At 41.9% G+C, this 19,518-nt stretch overlaps 1 protein-coding gene across 2 annotated transcripts in view; it reads right to left on the reverse strand.

Moving 5' to 3' along the window:
- Positions 1–19,518, reverse strand: part of GABRA5 (gamma-aminobutyric acid type A receptor subunit alpha5) — a 111,130-nt gene that overhangs the window by 66,481 nt on the left and 25,131 nt on the right. The window contains exons 4-6 of one of the 2 annotated variants that reach the window (XM_007526463.3): positions 13,452–13,573; positions 10,307–10,374; positions 9,974–10,194 (exon numbers count right to left, since the gene is read on the reverse strand). In XM_007526463.3, the coding sequence (XP_007526525.2) occupies positions 9,974–10,194; positions 10,307–10,374; positions 13,452–13,573 (411 nt within the window). Of the gene's footprint in view, positions 1–9,973; positions 10,195–10,306; positions 10,375–13,451; positions 13,574–19,518 lie in introns of those variants that run through there. The other variant, XM_060179250.1, reaches the window with a different exon arrangement.

Below are 19,518 nucleotides of genomic sequence, written 5' to 3' on the forward strand. Positions count from 1 at the left end.
AGTCTAAGTAGACACTATTTCATTAGAAACTTTATGGTGTCTTTTTAGGTCTTTCTACTTGCTTACTGCATATACTGACTCACTCTAGACTATTGTGTACTTTTGCTTTCCGGTATATATTTTGCCCTAATTTATGGATACCTGTGAACATATGCCCTATCTTATGGGACCTGGCCTATATCTAGGTTTTGGGATTTTGTTGGGAAGTGAACCACCTGGAGTGGAATTAGAGAATACCATGAAAGGAAAGGTCTCACCCGAGTAACTAGGCTGAAGGGTTGACATTCTATACCTGACATCTCTGGACACAGTCTGAAGTGAAGCATGCTGAGGTGGTACTCATTGTGTTGATTAGGTGGAGATCAGCAGATGCAATATCATTTGATATGAATTGGGAGAAGCATACAGGAAAGTGAGCCCCACCCTAGAGGTTCTAGGACTGGGGGAAATATAGGTTCTGTAGAGGAAGTGGGAGGTTCCTGCTGTCTTAGGGTTTAAGAAGGCAATAGATAGTTATTACTGTAATCAAATTATTTAGCAATTTGGTTAACTTTAAAATTCCCTTTGTTAGGATTTTCTGTATCATACACAACATCACCATAATTTATGTTCTTTGATATTATTTGTATATAGCTGTGTCTTATAGAGTAATGCCACTGGTTGCTTCTGTTCTCCCTGGTTGGTCTAAGCTTCTTTTTTTTTAAATTTCTTTATTGGGGAATTAATGTTTTATATTTGACAGTAAATACAATAGTTTGTACATGCATAACATTTCCCAGTTTTCCATATAACAATACAAGCCCCGGTCTAAGCTTTTAAAAGTCAACATTTCAAAGACTAGGCCTATGGCCTGTTCATTAAAAAGTTTGAAAAAAAAAATGTCTTCCTCAAAACAAACACAGCAAGTGATGACATTGAGTGGCATGTGCACTACTGCTAGGCTCTCTCACTAGCTAAAGTGCTTTAAAAAAAATTGTTAGTGATTTAATAATAATTAACAAGATTGTGAAATAGCAAGGCTATAATTCCAGACAGTTCCCACCACCAGAGTTCCATGTCCCATTCCCTCCATTGGAAGCTTCCCTATTCTTTATTCCTCTGAGAGTATGGACCAAAAATTTCTTATGAGGTAGGTGCAAAAGGTAGAAGGTTACAGTGCTTTCTGTTAACAGTTAAGACTTGGAGACATGAACACGGACCTATTCCACAACTTTGCGTAGAGATCTGAAGCACAGCTGGTCTTTCTAAATCAAACTAGAGGTTTGCTTTCTATCTTACTGTCTTTTCTTCCTGTAAGTGACTGACTGCCTTAGTGGCCTTGAAGATTGAATCTGGAACCACTGAGCCTCAGGCATGGAAGTCATTTTGCATAACCATTATGCTATCTCCCCTCCCTGGCTCTCTTCCTTTCTGGCAATGAGCATGTGCCCTCAGGTGATCCTCTGTGGAAACTCAGTTTGCATCCGTAAAGGGGTGTGGAAGAAAGAGCAATGAGAGAGGACCATTGTCTCTCCATTCACAGAAGAAGTGAGATCTGGCATCCCTGAGAATTGTGGTCTCCTTGTTCTGCATGGGCTATCCTAGAACTGGGTTTGGAATTCCTAGTTATGTGTCATTACAAGAACCCAGTGGTTCTGTTTAGATCCAAAAGCAATTCTGGAGACTGGTAAGCAGGAGAATCCTTTCTCTGAAGTCTTAGGAGAGTAGAAATCAGGCTCTAGGTGGGATCTTTGTTCCTCTCCAGGTCACAGCTCCGTTGAAGGTCCTTGGACAGGATTCAGCCATCCTCTTGAACTTGTAAAGGCAGCCTTGTAAATGTATCATTCTGCTTGTCCAGATATTGTTCTCAAATACATTGGCTGTTTCTAAGTTATCTCTCTAGAGGTTCTAGCAGGAAATGTCTGCTACTCTTTCTGGCTTTACTCTAAGAAAATCTGTGTTTTCGGGGGCTGGGTGGTGGTTCACTGGGTTAAGTAAGTGTACATAGTATGAAGAGGAAGGACCCAGCACTAGGATCCTGGTTCAAGGACCCGGCTTCCCACCTGCAGAGGGTTACTTCACAAGTAGTGAAGCAGGTCTGCAGGTGTCTCTCTCTCCTTCTCTATCTTCGCTTCCTCTTTCAATTTCTCTCTGTCCTATACAATAAAAATAATAATAATAATAATAACAACAATAATAATAAGGCAAAAGTGGCTACTAGGAACATTGGATTCACAGTGCCAACACTAAGCTCCATCGATAACCCTGTCTGCAAGAAAAGAAAAGAAAGAAAACCTGTGGTTTTTGTCTTTGGATCCTTGAAACCAGGGATGGGAAACCTTTTATTTTTGCCATGGGTCATTTGAGTATTTCTAATATCACTCCATGAGTCATGGAAAAATTATCAACTTAAAAATTAGTGCTTCGTGTTGCTATGAATAAAGCTCCTAGATTACTGAATTTTGAACCCCACCTGAGGTTGCCTTGGCAGGACCAGAACAAATTATTTTGCCTGCCATTTATAATGCATATGTCCTAAATTGCCCCATTCTTTCTGTTCCTGGTTGAAAGTTCATCAGAACTGAAACCAGACTTTTGGGTGCACATTTGAGCATCTCCTGGACTCAGCAAGAGGGTCATATGGCTTCTTTGAAATCTCTTTGTCATATGTCCTTGCCTGCTACTTGAAGTCATTTCTGGAGCACAGTGGGGGTAAATCAGTCCTATCCATGTACAATCAATCATCTCTGGGGTTCGAAGATGGTGAAATGAGTAATCCCGCATACATCCTGGAATCTGCACACTTCTGGCAGACTCTGATTACAGCCAATCTTCTCACATCCTTCCATTCTTTTTTTTTAAATTAATTAACTAGTTCCCGACACCATAGATCTATGTCCCTATGCTACCCTCTACAAATGAGCTTAAAAATCTATCCTCCTCCACCACCACTCTTATTATTTTCAATACTCCAAATCCAGTGATTTCCTTTCTGTTTCTTCTTTCCCAATTTCTGTTTATGAGTGGGATCATCCCATACTCAGATTTCCCTTTCTGGCTTATCTCTCTTAACATAATTTCTTCAAGCTCCATCCAAGATAGGTTGAAAAAGGTAGATTGATTATTCTTAGTAGCTAAGTAGTATTCCATTGTTTATATAAACCACAACTTTCGCAACCACTCTCATCTGTTGGTAGACCCCTGGGTTGCTTCTATGTTTTGCCTATTACAAATTGTGCTGCTTTGAACATATGTATACACAGATCTTTTTGGATGTGTTTGATTTGGTACCTACCCACCTTTGAATATAGGGCACCCTGGCTAACTCTGATTATAGCTAGTCCATCTGTGCCTTTGATTCAGCACAAATTGTAACCAGTCAGCCTGCGCCTGATTTTCAGTCCTGCCCTCTAACCAATCAGCTTGCATGGAGCCCAGTTTGAAAAGGACAAAAGCTGCACGTGAGAGTGGAAGATACAGTCAGGTGTGGTACAAATCTACCTGATTCCTCTGGTGAGAAATAAACCTAACACCCTGCCTTGGTCTTGTTTTTGGCTACAATAAAGCTGTAAAACTCTAGAGTTGGAACTCTTCAGAGCTGTACCAAGGATTTTTCTGTAACAATGGAATAACATTTCTAGATATTGATCTTAGGCTCAAAGGGCATTGCACAGATCCTACTTAGTTTGCTCTACATTCTTACATTCTGCCTGCCTCCAGGGTTATCCCTGGGGGCTTGGTGCCTGCACTACAAATCCACTGCTCTTGGCAGCTATTTCCCCCACACGATGACTGCTATTACTGTTGCTGTTGCTGTTGTTGGATAGGACAGAGAGAAATTGAGAGAGGAAGGGAAGACAGAGGGGGAGAGAAAGATAAACACCTGCAGACCTGTGTTACCGTTTGTGAAGTGACCACCTCTGCAGGTTGGGGGGGGTGCTTAAACCAGGGTCCTTGCTCTTCCTGCCATGTGCACTTAACCTGCAGCCCAGCCCCGTTTCTGTCTTTTGAATGAGATCTAATGCCTGAATGTGTGGGACTATGTGAAAGCTTGGTAGAGCTTAGGGGAGTTCTCCCATCCTTGGATGGAGGTCTGGAAAGACACCCCACTTGTTAGCCTCTCTCCTTATAGAGATGAGCCAAGAGGGAAAAGTCTCCCAGACTCAGTTTCTCCTTGTTAGTCTCTCAAGCTCACAGAAAGCCTACAGGCCTCTCACACTTAGTTTCCCCTGCTAGCAGCAGGCCAAATGGTTGCCTGTTTTAGGGTTCACTCAATGTTCACACATCCACTTCACTTTTTGATCACAAAGGAGAACACACACTCTATCATACACCTCCACAACACCAGACAATGAAAACCCCAAATCCTATTTCCTTGTGCACTTTCATATCTGTGATTTACATTAAGCTTTGTTTTTCTTCTTCTCTACCTCACCTATGCTTCTCTCAAATACCTTTGGATAATTAACTTGTCTGCATCATGGAGACTAATTGTCGCATCAATTCTTGTCATACCAGCACCCTACCATAGGGGCAAGTTTACCTTTAAGAAACCTATAATTTCTGATATATGTGAAAAATGTTCTATAAAAACCTGTACCCTTCTCCAAACAAATGAGTGTTTGTACCAGAATACTCCCCGAGGCCTCCTTTCTGAATCGCGTGGTCCCTAGAGCTGGTGAAGGAGGGTTGGTGGCTTACCCCCTGGTTGAAGCCACTCCACATGAGCACCAGCATGAATGAAGTTTTTTTAAAAAATAAAAAATATAGTTTTAACTACAAGATGCACAGAATCTTAATATTCCTTCCAGTGTCTGGTATCACAGAGACCTCTTGTGTATAAAGCTTCATCCAAACTCCTAGTTATTTCGTTAAGACTGATACTACAAGGAGATGCACTGGCTTTGGCCTAAATGCTAAATCCTGAGTTTGAACCTCTACAGCGTTCAGTGATGAGTGGGGACCCCAAAGTTGTGTGGCCTGCTGGCTACTTGACTGGTCTGGTCCTGTCACTGGCAATCTGTATTAACATTTCCTCTAACACGTTGCTAAATCAATCAGTAGTAACGCTATTAAACGACAGCAGTAGCTCTATTACATTAAAATTCATAACATTCTCAAGTGGAATTCTATCAATTTTTCAAATGATGTAGAGGAGGTCTGAAAAAAAATCTATCAGCTAGGCAATTCATTAGCTGACGTCCTCTGCATTAATCAAGAGAAATCACTGCTGGTAGGAACTTGGGGGGTCTTCCCATTCTCCTTCTGGACATAGTACTCTGAAGAGGACAGGAAGAAGGTGGGGCTATTTCCCCTCATGCAGCACTCTTTCTATTTTCAAACGTGGTGGATAAAAGTAGGAAATCACTTCTGCCGTACTTACTGGGCTGGCTACCAAAAATCTCTGCACCTCACTCTTTCTTTGTTAATGACAAGGGTGTCTGTCTCCTAGCTGGCCAAGTTAGCTGAGGATAGAAGGATTCTGCTTGTGAAGGTTCCTAGTGCACTCCCATCAGTACGAGGCCCTTTCATGGGAGGGCAGAAAGGACAGTCATGTGACCATTGTGAGTAAACCAAGGCCGACCATCAATAGCCTAGAGAGCAGAACAGAATCTCACAAATGTAAATGTCAATCTTTGCCTCACTTTTGTTGGTAACAGAAGGAAAACTGTTGGGTGGAATAGGTCAAGAAGAGAAGGATGAGGGGGGCCAGGCAGTAACACAGTGGGTTAAGGGCACATAGTACAAAGTACAAGGACCTTGGTTTCATCCCCTAGTTCCCCACCTGTGGGGGGGGGGGTGCTTCACAAGCGGTGATGCAGGTCTGCAGGTGTCTGTCTTTCTCTCCCCCTCTTTGTCTTCCCCTCCCCTCTCAACTTCTCTCTGTCCTATCCAAAAAACTGAAGAAAAAAAAATGGCCACCGGAGCAGTGGATTCCTAACGCAGCAATTCAAGCCCCAGCGATAATCCTGGAGGCAAAAGGCAAAGAAAAGAAGGATGAATATGGGTAACTCTTAATGTAAGTGGAACTTGGGAGACAGAGCTAGGAAGGAGGGAACACTGGGTAAAACTTGGACTAGGGGAGGGGCACTGCAATAAAGAAAGGGACTCCGGGGAGGGAAGGAACAGGAAGCCTGGTTGGGGGGAGAGTGGTTTGAAGCTCCCGATGGTGAGGAAGAGAAAAGTGTGCAGCAGACACCATACACATGTGTGAGCAGATGTACTGTAATTCATTAACCCCACACAATAAAATGAAATAAAATAAAACATAAAAGAGAGAAGAGATTCTTTTTTTACCTTGCTTCAAAAAAAAAGCAATCATCTCATTGTCTTAGGATATGGGATTAGTGAAACTTCCAAAAATCAGGCCCCAGTATCAACCGAGTACTATACTGCTTGGGGCTGGGGATATTGTAGGCGATGAACAGAGCAATGCAGGAACCCCACTATGTCTACATCCAGTCCTTCCTCTTCATCCTGCTTATAGTCCCCAGCATACTTCAAAACATAGGACTCACCTCCACACCTGCTCTCTGACCACAAGGCTGTGTTCAGTGCATGGTTTTACTTCTCTACAGAATAATGGGCAAAAATCCTTCCAACTCTGAAAAGTTTCTTCTTTTCTTTTACTATCTTTATTCATTTATTGTATATAGATGGCCAGAAATGGAGGGGAGGGAGAGAGAGATCGAGAGACCTGCAGCAATGCTTCATCACCTGCAAAGCTTTCCCCCTGCAGGTGGGGACTGGGGGCTCAAACCCGGGTCCTTGCACATTATAAAGTATGCCGAACCCGGTGTGCCACCACACGGCCCCATCTTATTTATTTATTTAGAATTTAGCTTTATTTATTTTGATAAAACAGAAAAATTGAGAGGGCAAAGGAAGATAAATGCCTACAGCACTGCTTCACCATTTGTGACACTCTCCCCCTGCTGGGGGCGGGGATGGCCACAGGGGGCTTGAATATGGGTCCTTGAGCACGGCAGCATTTGCATTCAAGTTTGTGCACCACCACCCATCCAACTTCAGAAAAGTTTCTTAGTTTCCCAGTGTAATTCTCCACATAGAAAAGGAACTGGAGTGATAAATAGCATAATGGTTATGCAAAAGGACTCCCATACCTGAGGCTCCAAAGTCCCAGGTTTAATTCCCCACACCACCATAAGCGAGAGCTGAGCAGTTCTCTGGAGGAAAAAGAAAGAAAGGAAGGAAGAAAGAAATAAAGAAAGAGGGGGGAGTAAGGGAAGGAGAAAGGGGGAGAGAGAGAGAGAGAGAGAACTGTACTTAGGTTGGGATGTGATGTTCACAATCCAAGTCTGCATGCCTGGGTAAAACATGTTCAATAGCCAGAAAGGGGAAAGGAAAAAAAAAATTATGAGTGGACACAAGACATCCATTTCTCCACACTAGGCTCATTTTTCAGAATCCTTACTGGGTTGTTCTGAGAAAAAACAAGCTCAGTTGTTAAATAAGTTTGGGACGTAACGCGTCAAAGCTTTAACCATGCTGCTGAAGACATCAGTACTGATGTTATTTTCTGTTCTGTATAGTTGATTTTGTAAATACAAAATACCGGAACTGGTGGTGACACACTTAGTTGAGTGCACATGCTGCCATCTTCAGACGCCCAGACCACACTTGCAGTAGGAAAGCTTCACAAGTGGTGAAGCAGTGCTGCAAGTTTCTTTCTGTCTCTCACCCTTTCTATGCCCCTCTTCCATCTCAGTCTATTTCTATCCAATAAGTGAATAAATAATAGCATATTTCAAAATATAAAGATAAAATATTGGGTATTAGAAATAACTCACTGGGGAGTCGGGCTGTAGCACAACGGGTTAAGCGCAGGTGGCGCTAAGCTCAAGGACTGGCTTCAGGATCCCAGTTCGAGCCCCTGGCTCCCCACCTGCAGGCAGGTCCCTTCACAGGCGGTGAAGCAGGTCTGCAGGTGTCTGTCTTTCTCTCCCCCTCTCTGTCTTCCCCTCCTCTCTCCATTTCTCTCTGTCCTATCCAACAACAACGACATCAATAATAACTACAACAATAAAACAACAAGGGCAACAAAAGGGAATAAATAAATTAAATAAAATATTTTAAAAAATTACAAAAAAAAAAAGAAATAACTCACTGGGTAGAACATACCTCGCCATACTGAATGCTGCAGGCACCATGGGGGCTCATCATAGCATCAGAGGAAGCTCTACTAGTAAGGGAATTTCCCAGTGATCTCCCTCTCTCTCTCTCCCCATTGACAATAAAAAAGAAAAAGAGGGAGTCGGGCAATAGCACAGTGGGTTAAGCGCACAAGGCACAAAGCACAAGGACTGGTGTAAGGATCCCTGGTTGAGCCCCTGGCTCCCCACCTGCAGGGGAGTCGCTTCACAAGTGGTGCAGCAGGTCTGTAGGTTTCTCTCTCCCTCTGTCTTCCCCATCTCTTTCCATTTCTCTCTGTCCTATCCAACAATGACGACATCAATAACAACAATCATAACTACAACAATAAAACAACAAGGGCAACAAAAGGGAAAATAAATATAATTTAAAAATTGAAAAAAAAAAAGAAAGAAAAAGAAGAAGAAAAGTTGGCCCCAAAGCAGTGGAATCCTGTTTGAGACACTGTGTAACTAAATGGATAAACAAAAAGCAAATAAAGACATGAAGAACAGTAAAGAGATAAAAGTTCCACCTAAACAAATGTGTATGTGCTTTAAAAAATAACTTGGCTGCTGTGCTTTTTACATGAAATCTTACTTTATAAATCTTTTCTGAAGTTTACCTCAGTGAGACATGGAAACTGAAAAGCTATTAAGAAGCCTTCCTCCCTGGTCAGTCTATTGATTTACTCAGATGCAATGAATAACACAGAATAAAAATAAAACCAATGATCATCTTCCAACTATAAAAGTATAAAATACTTTTAGTATTTTATACTAAAAGTTAAAAATATATATTAGTAACTTAATAATAATTAACAAGATTGTAAGATAACAGGGGTATTATTCCATACAGTCCCCATCAGATATACTTTTTTTTTTTTTGCCTCCAGGGTTGTTGCTGCGGCTCGGTGCCTGCACTATGAATCCACTGCTCCTGGAGAACATTTTTCCCATTTTTTGACCCTGTTGTTGTTATGTTATTGCTGCCATTGCTTTTGTTTTTGTTGGACAGGACAGAGAGAAATCTAGAGAGAGGAGGGCAAGACAGAGGGGGCAGAGAAAGACACCTGCAGACCTGCTTCACCACTTGTGAAGAGACCCCCCCCACCCCCACCGCAGGTGGGGAGCTGGGATCCTTACGCTGGTCCTTGGTCTTGGCGCCACATGCGTTTATCCTGCTGCACTACAGTCCAGCCCCCAGAAATACTAAAATTTAACCAGTCTTGGAACGTTATTTCTGAACCACAGGAGAAATCGACTTTTTCAAAAAGGCTGCACAACTAGTAGGAACGGGTTCTCCTTGGGTGTTCTAAATGGGCATGCTCATGAAATGCAAGGCCCATTGTCTTTACATTCTTATCTGGGTCGCTGTTGCAATTTTTGAGGCTAAGTCAAATTGAGAGATCGCCAACTCTAGATCCATAGCAGCTCAGGGAAGGAATTCACAGCTTCAAGTTCTGTGACAAGGCCCTGGGATGCACCAAAGCTCCTCACCCAAGAAGCCCCTGCTCCTCTGGCCCCACATCTCACAATCCCCCCCATATAATCCTCAGGAACCATCAAACTATCCCCCCACACACACACCACTTCCCAACAAGTCACTTCTCTCTTACCCCTCGCAGTCCATTCCCCATGATTCTCCTACACTCCATGATTGATGTCCACCTTTGCTTCTTCCAGCCTCACTGCTATCACCCCCATATTGCTCAACAAGTCTCTGAACCCTCTCCAGCACATGCCTTGCATTTTCTGTGGCCTCACCCCAGCCCCATCCCATGCCAACCCAACTCCATGCTGAGGCAGCCCCCGCTGACCATCTGGTCTAGCCCACCATATACCGCATGGTGTAGAGCAGAGTGCCATCATCTTCCAGCCGCAGCAGCTTGTTGGGGGTGGTCATGTTGTGTGCGATGGACTTCTTCCCGTTATGGAAGAAGGTGTCCGGGGTCCAGATCTTACTGGCCAGAAGGTTGTTGAGTGGGAGACGCTGCATGGGGCCCTTAAAGCGAAGTCTCTCGTCCTTCCAACTTTGCCTGAAGAACACGTCGATGGTATATTCCTGGTGGAGAGGAAGGAAGGCCGAGGGTGACCTCTCAATCCACAAGGGCCTATCTGGGCTCTTCCAGTATTTTAATAGGAAGATGGGGGTGGGGGACTCAGGGGAAACCTACCATTTCCGTGTCAGACACGGGGCCAAAGCTGGTGACGTAGATGTCCGTCCTCACCTGGGTAATTCGCTCTGAAACAGAGACAAGGCATCCTGACCCAGGGCTGAGATGCCAGGAGCCCATCACAGGGTATCTTGGTTCTTGCTTTGGTAGCCACCCTCAGCAGTCAGAGTGCTTTTACTCGGTGCTCAAGACATTTAGAAGAAGAAACAATCACAACTTTAATCCAGGACACTCTAAACTTGAATATGAAATAAAATGTCCATCATATCATGGAGGGGCTCAGCTCTCAGTCAGGGGCCGGGGGTTCGTGGTGAGCAGACAGGGGTGGGGACCAGTACTGAGCACCTATCTAGGGAGTTCCCTATACACCTGAGCTTTACACTCCTTTTTCCTGAGCCTGTAATGACACTGCCCACTCCCACCCTGCATTTCCTATATCGGGCTATAAAAACAGACAATTATCAATGAATTTACAACCTAGAAGGAATTCACACCCCAAACCATTGCCCTGGGCAGTTCTCTGGAGGAAGAACATATGAGAAAGTGCCCCTCATGTGTGGCTAGGGACAGGGGTGACTTAAGTAAAGTGCAGGGGCAGGCGGTAGCACAGCGGGTTAAGCAAAAGGATCCTGGTTCAAGTCCCCACACCCATCTGCAGGGGGGTTGCTTCACAAGCAGTGAAGCAGGTCTTCAGGTGTCTATCTTCCCCTCCTCCTCTCTCCATTTCTCTCTGTCCTATCCAACAACAACAACAGCAATGACAACAATAACAATAATGACAATAAGGGCAACAAAAATGGGGAAAAAAATGGCCTCCAGGAGCAGTGCAGGCACCAAGCCCCAGCAATAACCCTTGAGGCAAAAAACAAAAAGAAATAAAGAAAAAAGGAAAGTGCACTCAGCATCACCTTAGTTTCCTGTGGTGCAATAACATCTTCCATGTGGTGTCTGACGTCCAAACCGGGTCTGCACATACGGCAAAACAAGTGTCCTACTAGGTGAGCTATCTTATTGACATAGTGTATATTTGCATACTTATTGAAAGCATAAAGCAACTTAGCTAATTTACTGTAAACCATTAAGCTCCCACCTCCCATAAAATATGTTTTAAAAGATTATAGATAATACCTGTTTCTAGGCAAATACTTTTAATTGAGAACTGCATTGTACTGTTCTCCTTATAGGAAAAGATTTCTAAAGCATTAGTAGTTTTTATTTTTATTGTTGTTGTTGTTTTTGTTTGTTTGTTTTGCCTCCACGGTTATTACTAGGGCTCGGTGCCAGTACTATGAATCCACTGTTCCTGGTGGCCATTTTTTCCATTTTGTTGTTGTTGTTGTTGGATAAGATAGAAAATGAGAGAGGAGGGGGAAAACAGAGAGGGGGAGAAAAAGATAGACACCTGCAGACCTGCTTCATCACCTGTGAAGTGAGTCCCCTACAGGTGGGGAGCCGGGGACTTGAATCGGGATCCTTGTGCAGGTCACTGAACTCTGTGCCATGTGTGCTTACCGTTGTCCACTGCCTGGCCCCAGGAGTTTTTGCTTTGACACCATCACCCCCTCCAAAAGTTATTTCTATAGTTCACTCTTTGAAATATATTTAAACGTTTATATATTATGTGACACTTCCTTCGTATTATCTTTAGCAAGGTCAGTTGTAGACTATAAACTATTTGCAAGCGTCATCTCATTTGAAAAATCCTGTGTGCCAATATGTTAGTATGAACAATGTGCAAGCGGTAGTGCATTTGTATAATGTAGTCTCATATTTTATTTCATTAGTGTTTTTTAATATCAACAAATTAATTCCTAATTGTATTTTATTTATTTTTTTATTTATAAATAAAATATTGACAAAACCATAGGATAAGAGGAGTACAACTCCACACAATTCCCACTGCCAGAACTCCATATCCCATCCCCTCCCCTGATAGCTTTCCTATTCTTTATCCCTTCTACTTGTATTTAAAAAAAAACTATTTAGCTAACAACCACAGCATTATAGTACCTTAACAGAATTGAAAATATTAAGAGGAAGTGTGTGTGCTGCTTGGGGTCTCTAAGCCCTGTGACCCCCTATGACAATGAGTGACAGTCCTCAAAAAACACTGCAACCCACTGGAAATAGCACTGAACAGTGCGATGGCAACATGCCACATCATAGTCTTTCTGGAATGTTCTCTTCCAGCTCCTGGCATTGTTGCACTTTGCATAGACATTGGTGCTTATACGATATCATGAATTTCCTGTTCTCATCTTCCTGCTGAGATGCTGGGCCCACAGGGATATCCATTTAGTGCTCTCCTATCTCCTGAGGTCCCCTTCACATGATGGTAGCTCATTCATGGAAACAAGGGAGCATCAATGAACTCCAGTGGCTCTCTGGATGCTCTGATCTTTCTGGGCTTGTTCAGAGGGACAGGCAATGCTAGATATAGAGATCCAGGAACATAATCCACATGGTCCAATTAGACATGAGAAAGGCAGAGAAAAAGAAACAAGAGTCATAAAGGAGGATTCTCTCTCTGTTAAGAATGCAACAAAAAAAAATTTTCCCTTCAACTATGTATTTGCTGGAGGGACTCCCATTGGCTAATGGGGCAAGTTCAAATGTACCACTTCTAAATTGACTTCAGCCAAAGGTACCTCACACGTGCCTTGACACAGCACTCAGTTCTCAGCACAAAATTATGCTTGATTAAACACGTAACTTCTGAGGACTTGGGTATGTACTTTCTATGTTCTAATAGGGCAATGCTACTTTCCCAGCCCTAAACAGTGACTTCTGAAAAGGACTTGCACAGATAAAAAGGATGCAGCTGATTCTAAATTATGTCCTAACGTGGGGCAACCTCAGCTTGAATGACAATTAGGAAACTGGTTTCTACTTCAGTGAATCAGAAAGACATTAAGATGATGTGGGGAGTCTGCAGGGACACATTGTCAGGGAGAGCACTGACACCACCCTCTATACGCACACGCACACTTCTGGCATCTGTAAATCTTAAGCGCAGAGGAACCCTGACAGCAAACCGTCAATTCAAATTCCTGGCTGGGAAGCTCTTGGAGGAATTGTGGAGATGACACACGCATGAATTGGATACTGGGACTTCCGCACAAAGGCCCTTGGGAAAAGCTCTCACCTCCAAGCCCCGGGCGCAGTCTGTTGTCATAGCCATCCAAGAGCCCATCCAAAATCCGGGTGAATATGGTGATGTTGTCATTGGTCTCATCCGTCACTGAACTGGTGGGCATTTGTGAAAAGCTTTTGAAAACAGAGAAAACAGAGAAAGTGTTCCAACTAATATTAATCATTTTTTTGTACATTCTTCCCAAAATACAGAAGCCAGAGAATGTTGTGACGACTAGTCTTGGAGGGAGAACATCTGAGAGCTATATCTTGGGCCATCTAGCCTATGTTCTTAAGAGATCTGGCTGAATTTGTAAATATTCAGAGCAAGTGTCTATCAACCTAGCCCCCAGGATTCTGAAGGCACTTGTGTGACTACTGTAGTAATTTCACTATTATTCTGTGCCACCAGGGTAATCTCTGGGGTTTGGTGGCTGTACGGTTCCACCATTTCTGGTGACTATCTTTTTATAGAGGTGACAAATAGAATGATAGAGACAAATATTTCTATTTTATAAATTAAAAAAAAGAAAAGAAAGATAGAGACAGAGGGGCCAGGTGGTGGGGCACCTGGTTGAGCACACATATTACAATGTGCAAGGACCTGGGTTCAAGCCCCTGGTCCCCACCTGCAGAAGGAAAGCTTTGTGAGTGGTGAAGCAGTGTTGTAGGAGTCTTTCTTCCTTTCACTTAATTTCTGGTTGTCTCTATCCAATAAATACAGACAATAAAAAGTTTTTCAAAAGAATGTCAAAGCCTTTAAACATAAAGATAGAGATAGATAGATAGATAGATAGATAAGGAAAGAAGGAAGGACAACTGAAGCACTGCTCTTCCACTCTTGATTTTTACCTCCATAGGTAAGGGCCATGGTGTTGAACTTGAGTGTTCTACTAGGTAAGCCACTACCCAGCTCCAATATTATCACTATTTAAAAAAACCACCATCAGTCACTGCACAGGAGATGGCAGATCCTAAGCCACTCTAGGAGATTTGAGAAGTCTGGTTTAAATGCAAGAAAACAAAGTGAGTCTTTATATTTCTACTGAATCATCTGTATTGGACAATGGGGAATGGGAAGTGTGTATTTTAAACCTTTTTTCATGTTGGAAGGTAAGATCATTGTGTCCAAATGTCACAGCAGTCCTAATTGGGAGTAACTGTATCCTGAGCCTGGTGTTCGGTCTAAAGCATTTGGTGACAGAAATGTTCTAGTTTGGAAATTGTTCTAGACTTCTGTACCTACCAGCACTGCTAGCTAATGAAGCATTCAGTTTGAAGTGAAATCAAGTCTGAAAACCTTTACTGGGACTTGTACAATGCTGCCTTAGATCAGAAACTGGGTAGCCCAAGTCATTGTGTGACCTAATATCAATCAGTACATCAGACTCAAAATGAATCCAGAGAAGAAATGATTAAAACTTCATAGAACAGACACTTTGTCCACTTCCTTGATGTTCTACCAGTCCCCAAAGTTTATGGAGATGAAGCAGATGAAAATAGGAAACTGCCCTGAGTAAGTCTGAGCAAACAGAGGAAGTGATTGGAGACCAAGAAAAGTTCTAGTCCTAAAGATGGAGACACCTCAAGTTGCCATAGCTGCTTATAGGGAGATGTTCTGAATAATCTAGACGCTGACCTACACAATTGGCTTGCCATCCAGGGAAACTTATACGTCTGAAAGCTAACTGTGAATCTTAAGAAACTAGAACCAGGGGCCAGGCAGTAGTGCAGCGGGTTAAGCACACATGGCACAAAGTGCAAGGACTTGTATAAAGATCCTGGTTCAAGCCCCTGGCTCCCCACCTACAGGGAGATCACTTCACAAGTGGTGAAGCAGGACTGCAGGTGTCTCTTTCTCTCCCCCCTCTCTGTCTTCCCTTTCTTTGTCAATTTCTCTGTCCTATCCAACAACAACAGCAACAACAGTAATAATTACAACAACAATGATAAACAACAAGGGCAACAAAAGGGAAAATAGAGCCTCCAGGAGCAGTGGATTCATACTGCAGGCACAGAGCCCCAGCAATAACCCTGGAGGAAAAAAAGAAAAGAAGAAAGAAAGAAAGAAAGAAAGAAAAAAAGAAAGAAAGAAAGAAGGAAGGAAGGAAGGAAGGAAGGAAAGAAAGAAAGAAAGAAAGAAAGAAAGAAAGAAAGATAGAAAGAGGGAAAGAAAGAAAGAAAGAAAAGCCAGAACCTTTACTGCCTGGAAGAAGAGGCAACTTCAGAACTTTCTTGAAGGGCCTGGCTATGGGCCTAGCTCTGCTTACTGCAGTATAAAAGAAAAAAGAAAAAAAAAAACCTTTTTTTATTGATAGTGCCGTACAAGATTGTAAGATTATAGGGTATAATTCCACAGTGCACAGACCACCAAAATTCTGTATCTTCATCCTTCCACCTTGCAATGATAACCACCACTGTCCTCAGAAAGTCTTAGAAACAATTTGTTTGCTTATGTTTGTTTTTGCAAGTCATATGTATCAGGTTTTTAGATTCCACATATGAATGAAATTATCCTGTAGTTGCCTTTCATCTCTTTACTTAGTTTTCACTAGGCATAATCACCTCCAGTTCCATCTATTTTGTCCCAATGGACACAAAATCATTTTTTTGATTACAGAGTAGTATCCATGGAATATATATCCCATAACTTCTTTAGCCAGTCATCAGTTGATGGACATTTAAGCTGCATCCACTCTTTGACTATTGTGAATAATGCAGCTATGAACATAGGGGTGGCATGTGTCTTTTCAAATTAGTGTTTGAACATCCTTTGAATAAATGCCTTAGAGTGGTATTGCTGGATCACAAGATTATTCGATTTTTATTTAAGGACTGTCCATACCATTTTCCAAAAGGGCTGCATCAGCAATGTCGAAGAGCCCCCGTTTCTCCAAAACCTCTCGCAACACCTGTCATTTTGTGTTTTGTTGATGTAGGTCATTCTCACAGGTGTGAGATGCTATCTCAGTGTAGTTTTAATTTGCATTTCTCTAATGATAAGTGAAGTGGAGTATTCACTGTACTTTCTATTGCAGAAATTGGCTGAAATGAGAGCTGAAAGCACCTTGTGAATACTGAGGGCAGAACTGATATGTGTCTGCCCCACCCAGTTCTTGAAAACTAGTCATTTACATAGATTGCATCTAAACAGATCAATTCTTTCCTGCCTAAAGCTATTCCTCTTTGAATGAGAGTATATAGTTCTTCTAATCTAATTTTCACATCATCATTAAAATTCATATAGTCGAGGCTTTTACAAAAATCAGTCCTAGGGGCTGGGCAGTAGTACATCTATTTGAGAACAAATATTACAGTGTGTAAGGTTCAAGCCCCTTGTCTCCATGTGCAGAAGGAATGTTTCATGGGTGGTGAAACAAATACTGCAGGTGTCTCTCTGTCTCTCTCCTTCTCTACCTCCTCCTCATCTCTCTGTCCTATCAAACAAAAGAAAAAGGAAAGAAAAAAGAAAGGAAAAAATGGCCACCGGAAGTGAATTCATGCGCAGACAGTGAACCTCAGATATAACCCTGATGGCAAAGTAAATAAATATCAACCCTGTTAGTATAGAGCTCCCAGAGAATTTTTCACTCCAAGATTGAGTATTTAAAAATATTTGTTTCAGGGGAGTCAGGCTGTAGCGCAGTGGGTTAAGCACAGGTGGCGCAAAGCACAAGGACCAGCATAAGGATCCCGGTTTGAACCCCGGCTCCCCACCTGCAGGGGAGTCGCTTCACAGGCGGTGAAGCAGGTCTGCAGGTGTCTATCTTTCTCTCCTCCTCTCTGTCTTCCCCTCCTCTCTCCATTTCTCTCTGTCCTATCCAACAATGACAACAACAATAATAACTACAACAATAAAACAACAAGGGCAACAAAAGGGAATAAATAAATAAAATAAATATTTAAAAAAAATTTGTTTCATTAACTGGGAAAGTTGATATTGTCAAAATGGCTATTTTTACCTAATCAATGAAGTCCTAATCAATAAAATTGTAATGGTGTTATTCACAGAAACAGGACAAAAATTCCTGGGGTGAGATAGGTGACTCAGTAGCAAAGCACAAACCTTGAAAGCATAAGGCCCTGAATTTCATCCCTGACACCACATAAAGTTGGACAGGAGTATGTGGAATTTTGCTCTCTCTCTCTCTTGTATGAACCTGTGAGTACATAATAAAGAAAAATGACCTCTAAGACACTAAAAATATCCTAAAGTCTCTATGGAACCACAAAAAATCCAAACAGTCAAAGCAATAATGAGGATAAAAGAACAGAGATGGAACTACCATGTTCTTTGACTTCAATTTATTCTGCAAATTTGTAATAATAATAATTTTTAAAGAGCATGCTGTCAAAATTCAAAACTACACACAAGTGAACAGAATAGACTGGAAGTATAGAAAAAATACACATATGAATAATTGACTTACATTGTAGGAGGCAAAAGCTTTAGACAGAGAAAGTAGAGTAGTCTAACAAATGGTGTTGGAAAACTCGTGATCACATGCAAAAGAATAAAGCTAGACTATTTTACACAGTATGTAAAAACTAATCAAAATCGACTAAAGACTTGAGTCTGAGACAAGGAACCACAAAATATTTAAGGGTAAACACAGGTAATAAATTCTCTTAAAGATAGCTTTGGGGTTTCTCTCTGTCCAAAAAATTAAAAAAAAAAAAAAAAGGCCACAGGAACAGTGGATTCGCAGTGCAGGTACCAAGCTCCAACAATAACCCTGGAGGCAAATTAATTAATTAACTAATTAATTAATTAAAAGGAAGAGAGATAGCTTTGGCAAACTGACTCTCATGGCAAGTGGAATAAGAATAAAAATATACGGAGAAGACTACGTCAAACATTGCTCTGCACAGTGAAAGAAACCATCATTAAAATGGAAAGGCAACTTCACTGAATGGAAGAGGATATTTGCAAACCATATATCAGACAAGAGTTTAACATATAAAACTATAAATAACTCTCATAAATCAGCAGGGTTAAAAGAAAACTTTAAAATTAAGCAAAAGATATAAAGAGGCACCACACTAAAGAAGAATATAAATGGTCAATAGACCTGTGAAAAGATATGCATCATCATTTATCATTAAAAGCAATACAAACCAAAGCCACAGTGAGATAGAACTTCACATCTCTGACAATGGGAATTATCAGAAAGACAGGAAACAACTTGTATTGGTGAAGATGCAGAGAAAATGGAATATCTCTGCACTGTGGTGGGTGTGTCAACTGGTGTAACAATAGTGGGAAGCATTTTGGAAACTCCTAAATAAAAATAATTAATAGCAAAAATATCATGTGATGGGTGGGGCCCAGGTGGTAGCACAGCGGGTTAAGCGCACATGGCGTGAAGCACAAGGACAGGAACAAGGATCCCAGTTCAAGCCCCTGGCTCCCCACCTACAGGGGGGTTGCTTCACAAGTAGTGAAGCAGGTCTGCAGGTGTCTATCTTTCTCTCCCCCTCTCTGTCTTCCCCTCCTCTCTCCCATTTCTCTCTGTCCTATCCAGCAACAACAATAATCCATCAACAACAGCAATAATAACAACAACAACAACAAGGGTGACAACAAGGGCAACAAAAATGGGAAAAATGGCCTCCAGGAGCAGTGGATTCATAGTGCAGGCATGAAGCCCCAGCAATAACCCTGGAGGCAAAACAAACAAAAAACAACTTTGTGATTCAGCTATTCCACCTCTAAGTATTTATCTGAAGACTACGAAGACACTTATGCAAAAAGGTATTTGCTCCTCCATATTCTTTGTAACATTATAACAGTCAAGCATATGGAATAGGTGTCCAAGACAAGATGAAGAATTAAGAAGATACGGAAGCTACACACACTGAACTACTACTCAGCTCAAAAAGAGAGATGAATGTTTGTGACTTGAAATCATGCAAATGAGCCGAGAAGATGCTGTGGGAGTAAGATAAGTCAAAAAGAGAGAAAGAGATGAATACTGTGAGATCTCATTTACATGTAGTAGACCCCCCAAAAAAAAGAGCAACATTAAAAACAGCCTGACAATTCTTTTTTTTTTATGTTATTTATTTATTTATTCCCT

Source organism: Erinaceus europaeus, chromosome 20, assembly GCF_950295315.1.
Source record: "Erinaceus europaeus chromosome 20, mEriEur2.1, whole genome shotgun sequence".
Classification (NCBI taxonomy): Eukaryota; Metazoa; Chordata; class Mammalia; order Eulipotyphla; family Erinaceidae; genus Erinaceus; species Erinaceus europaeus.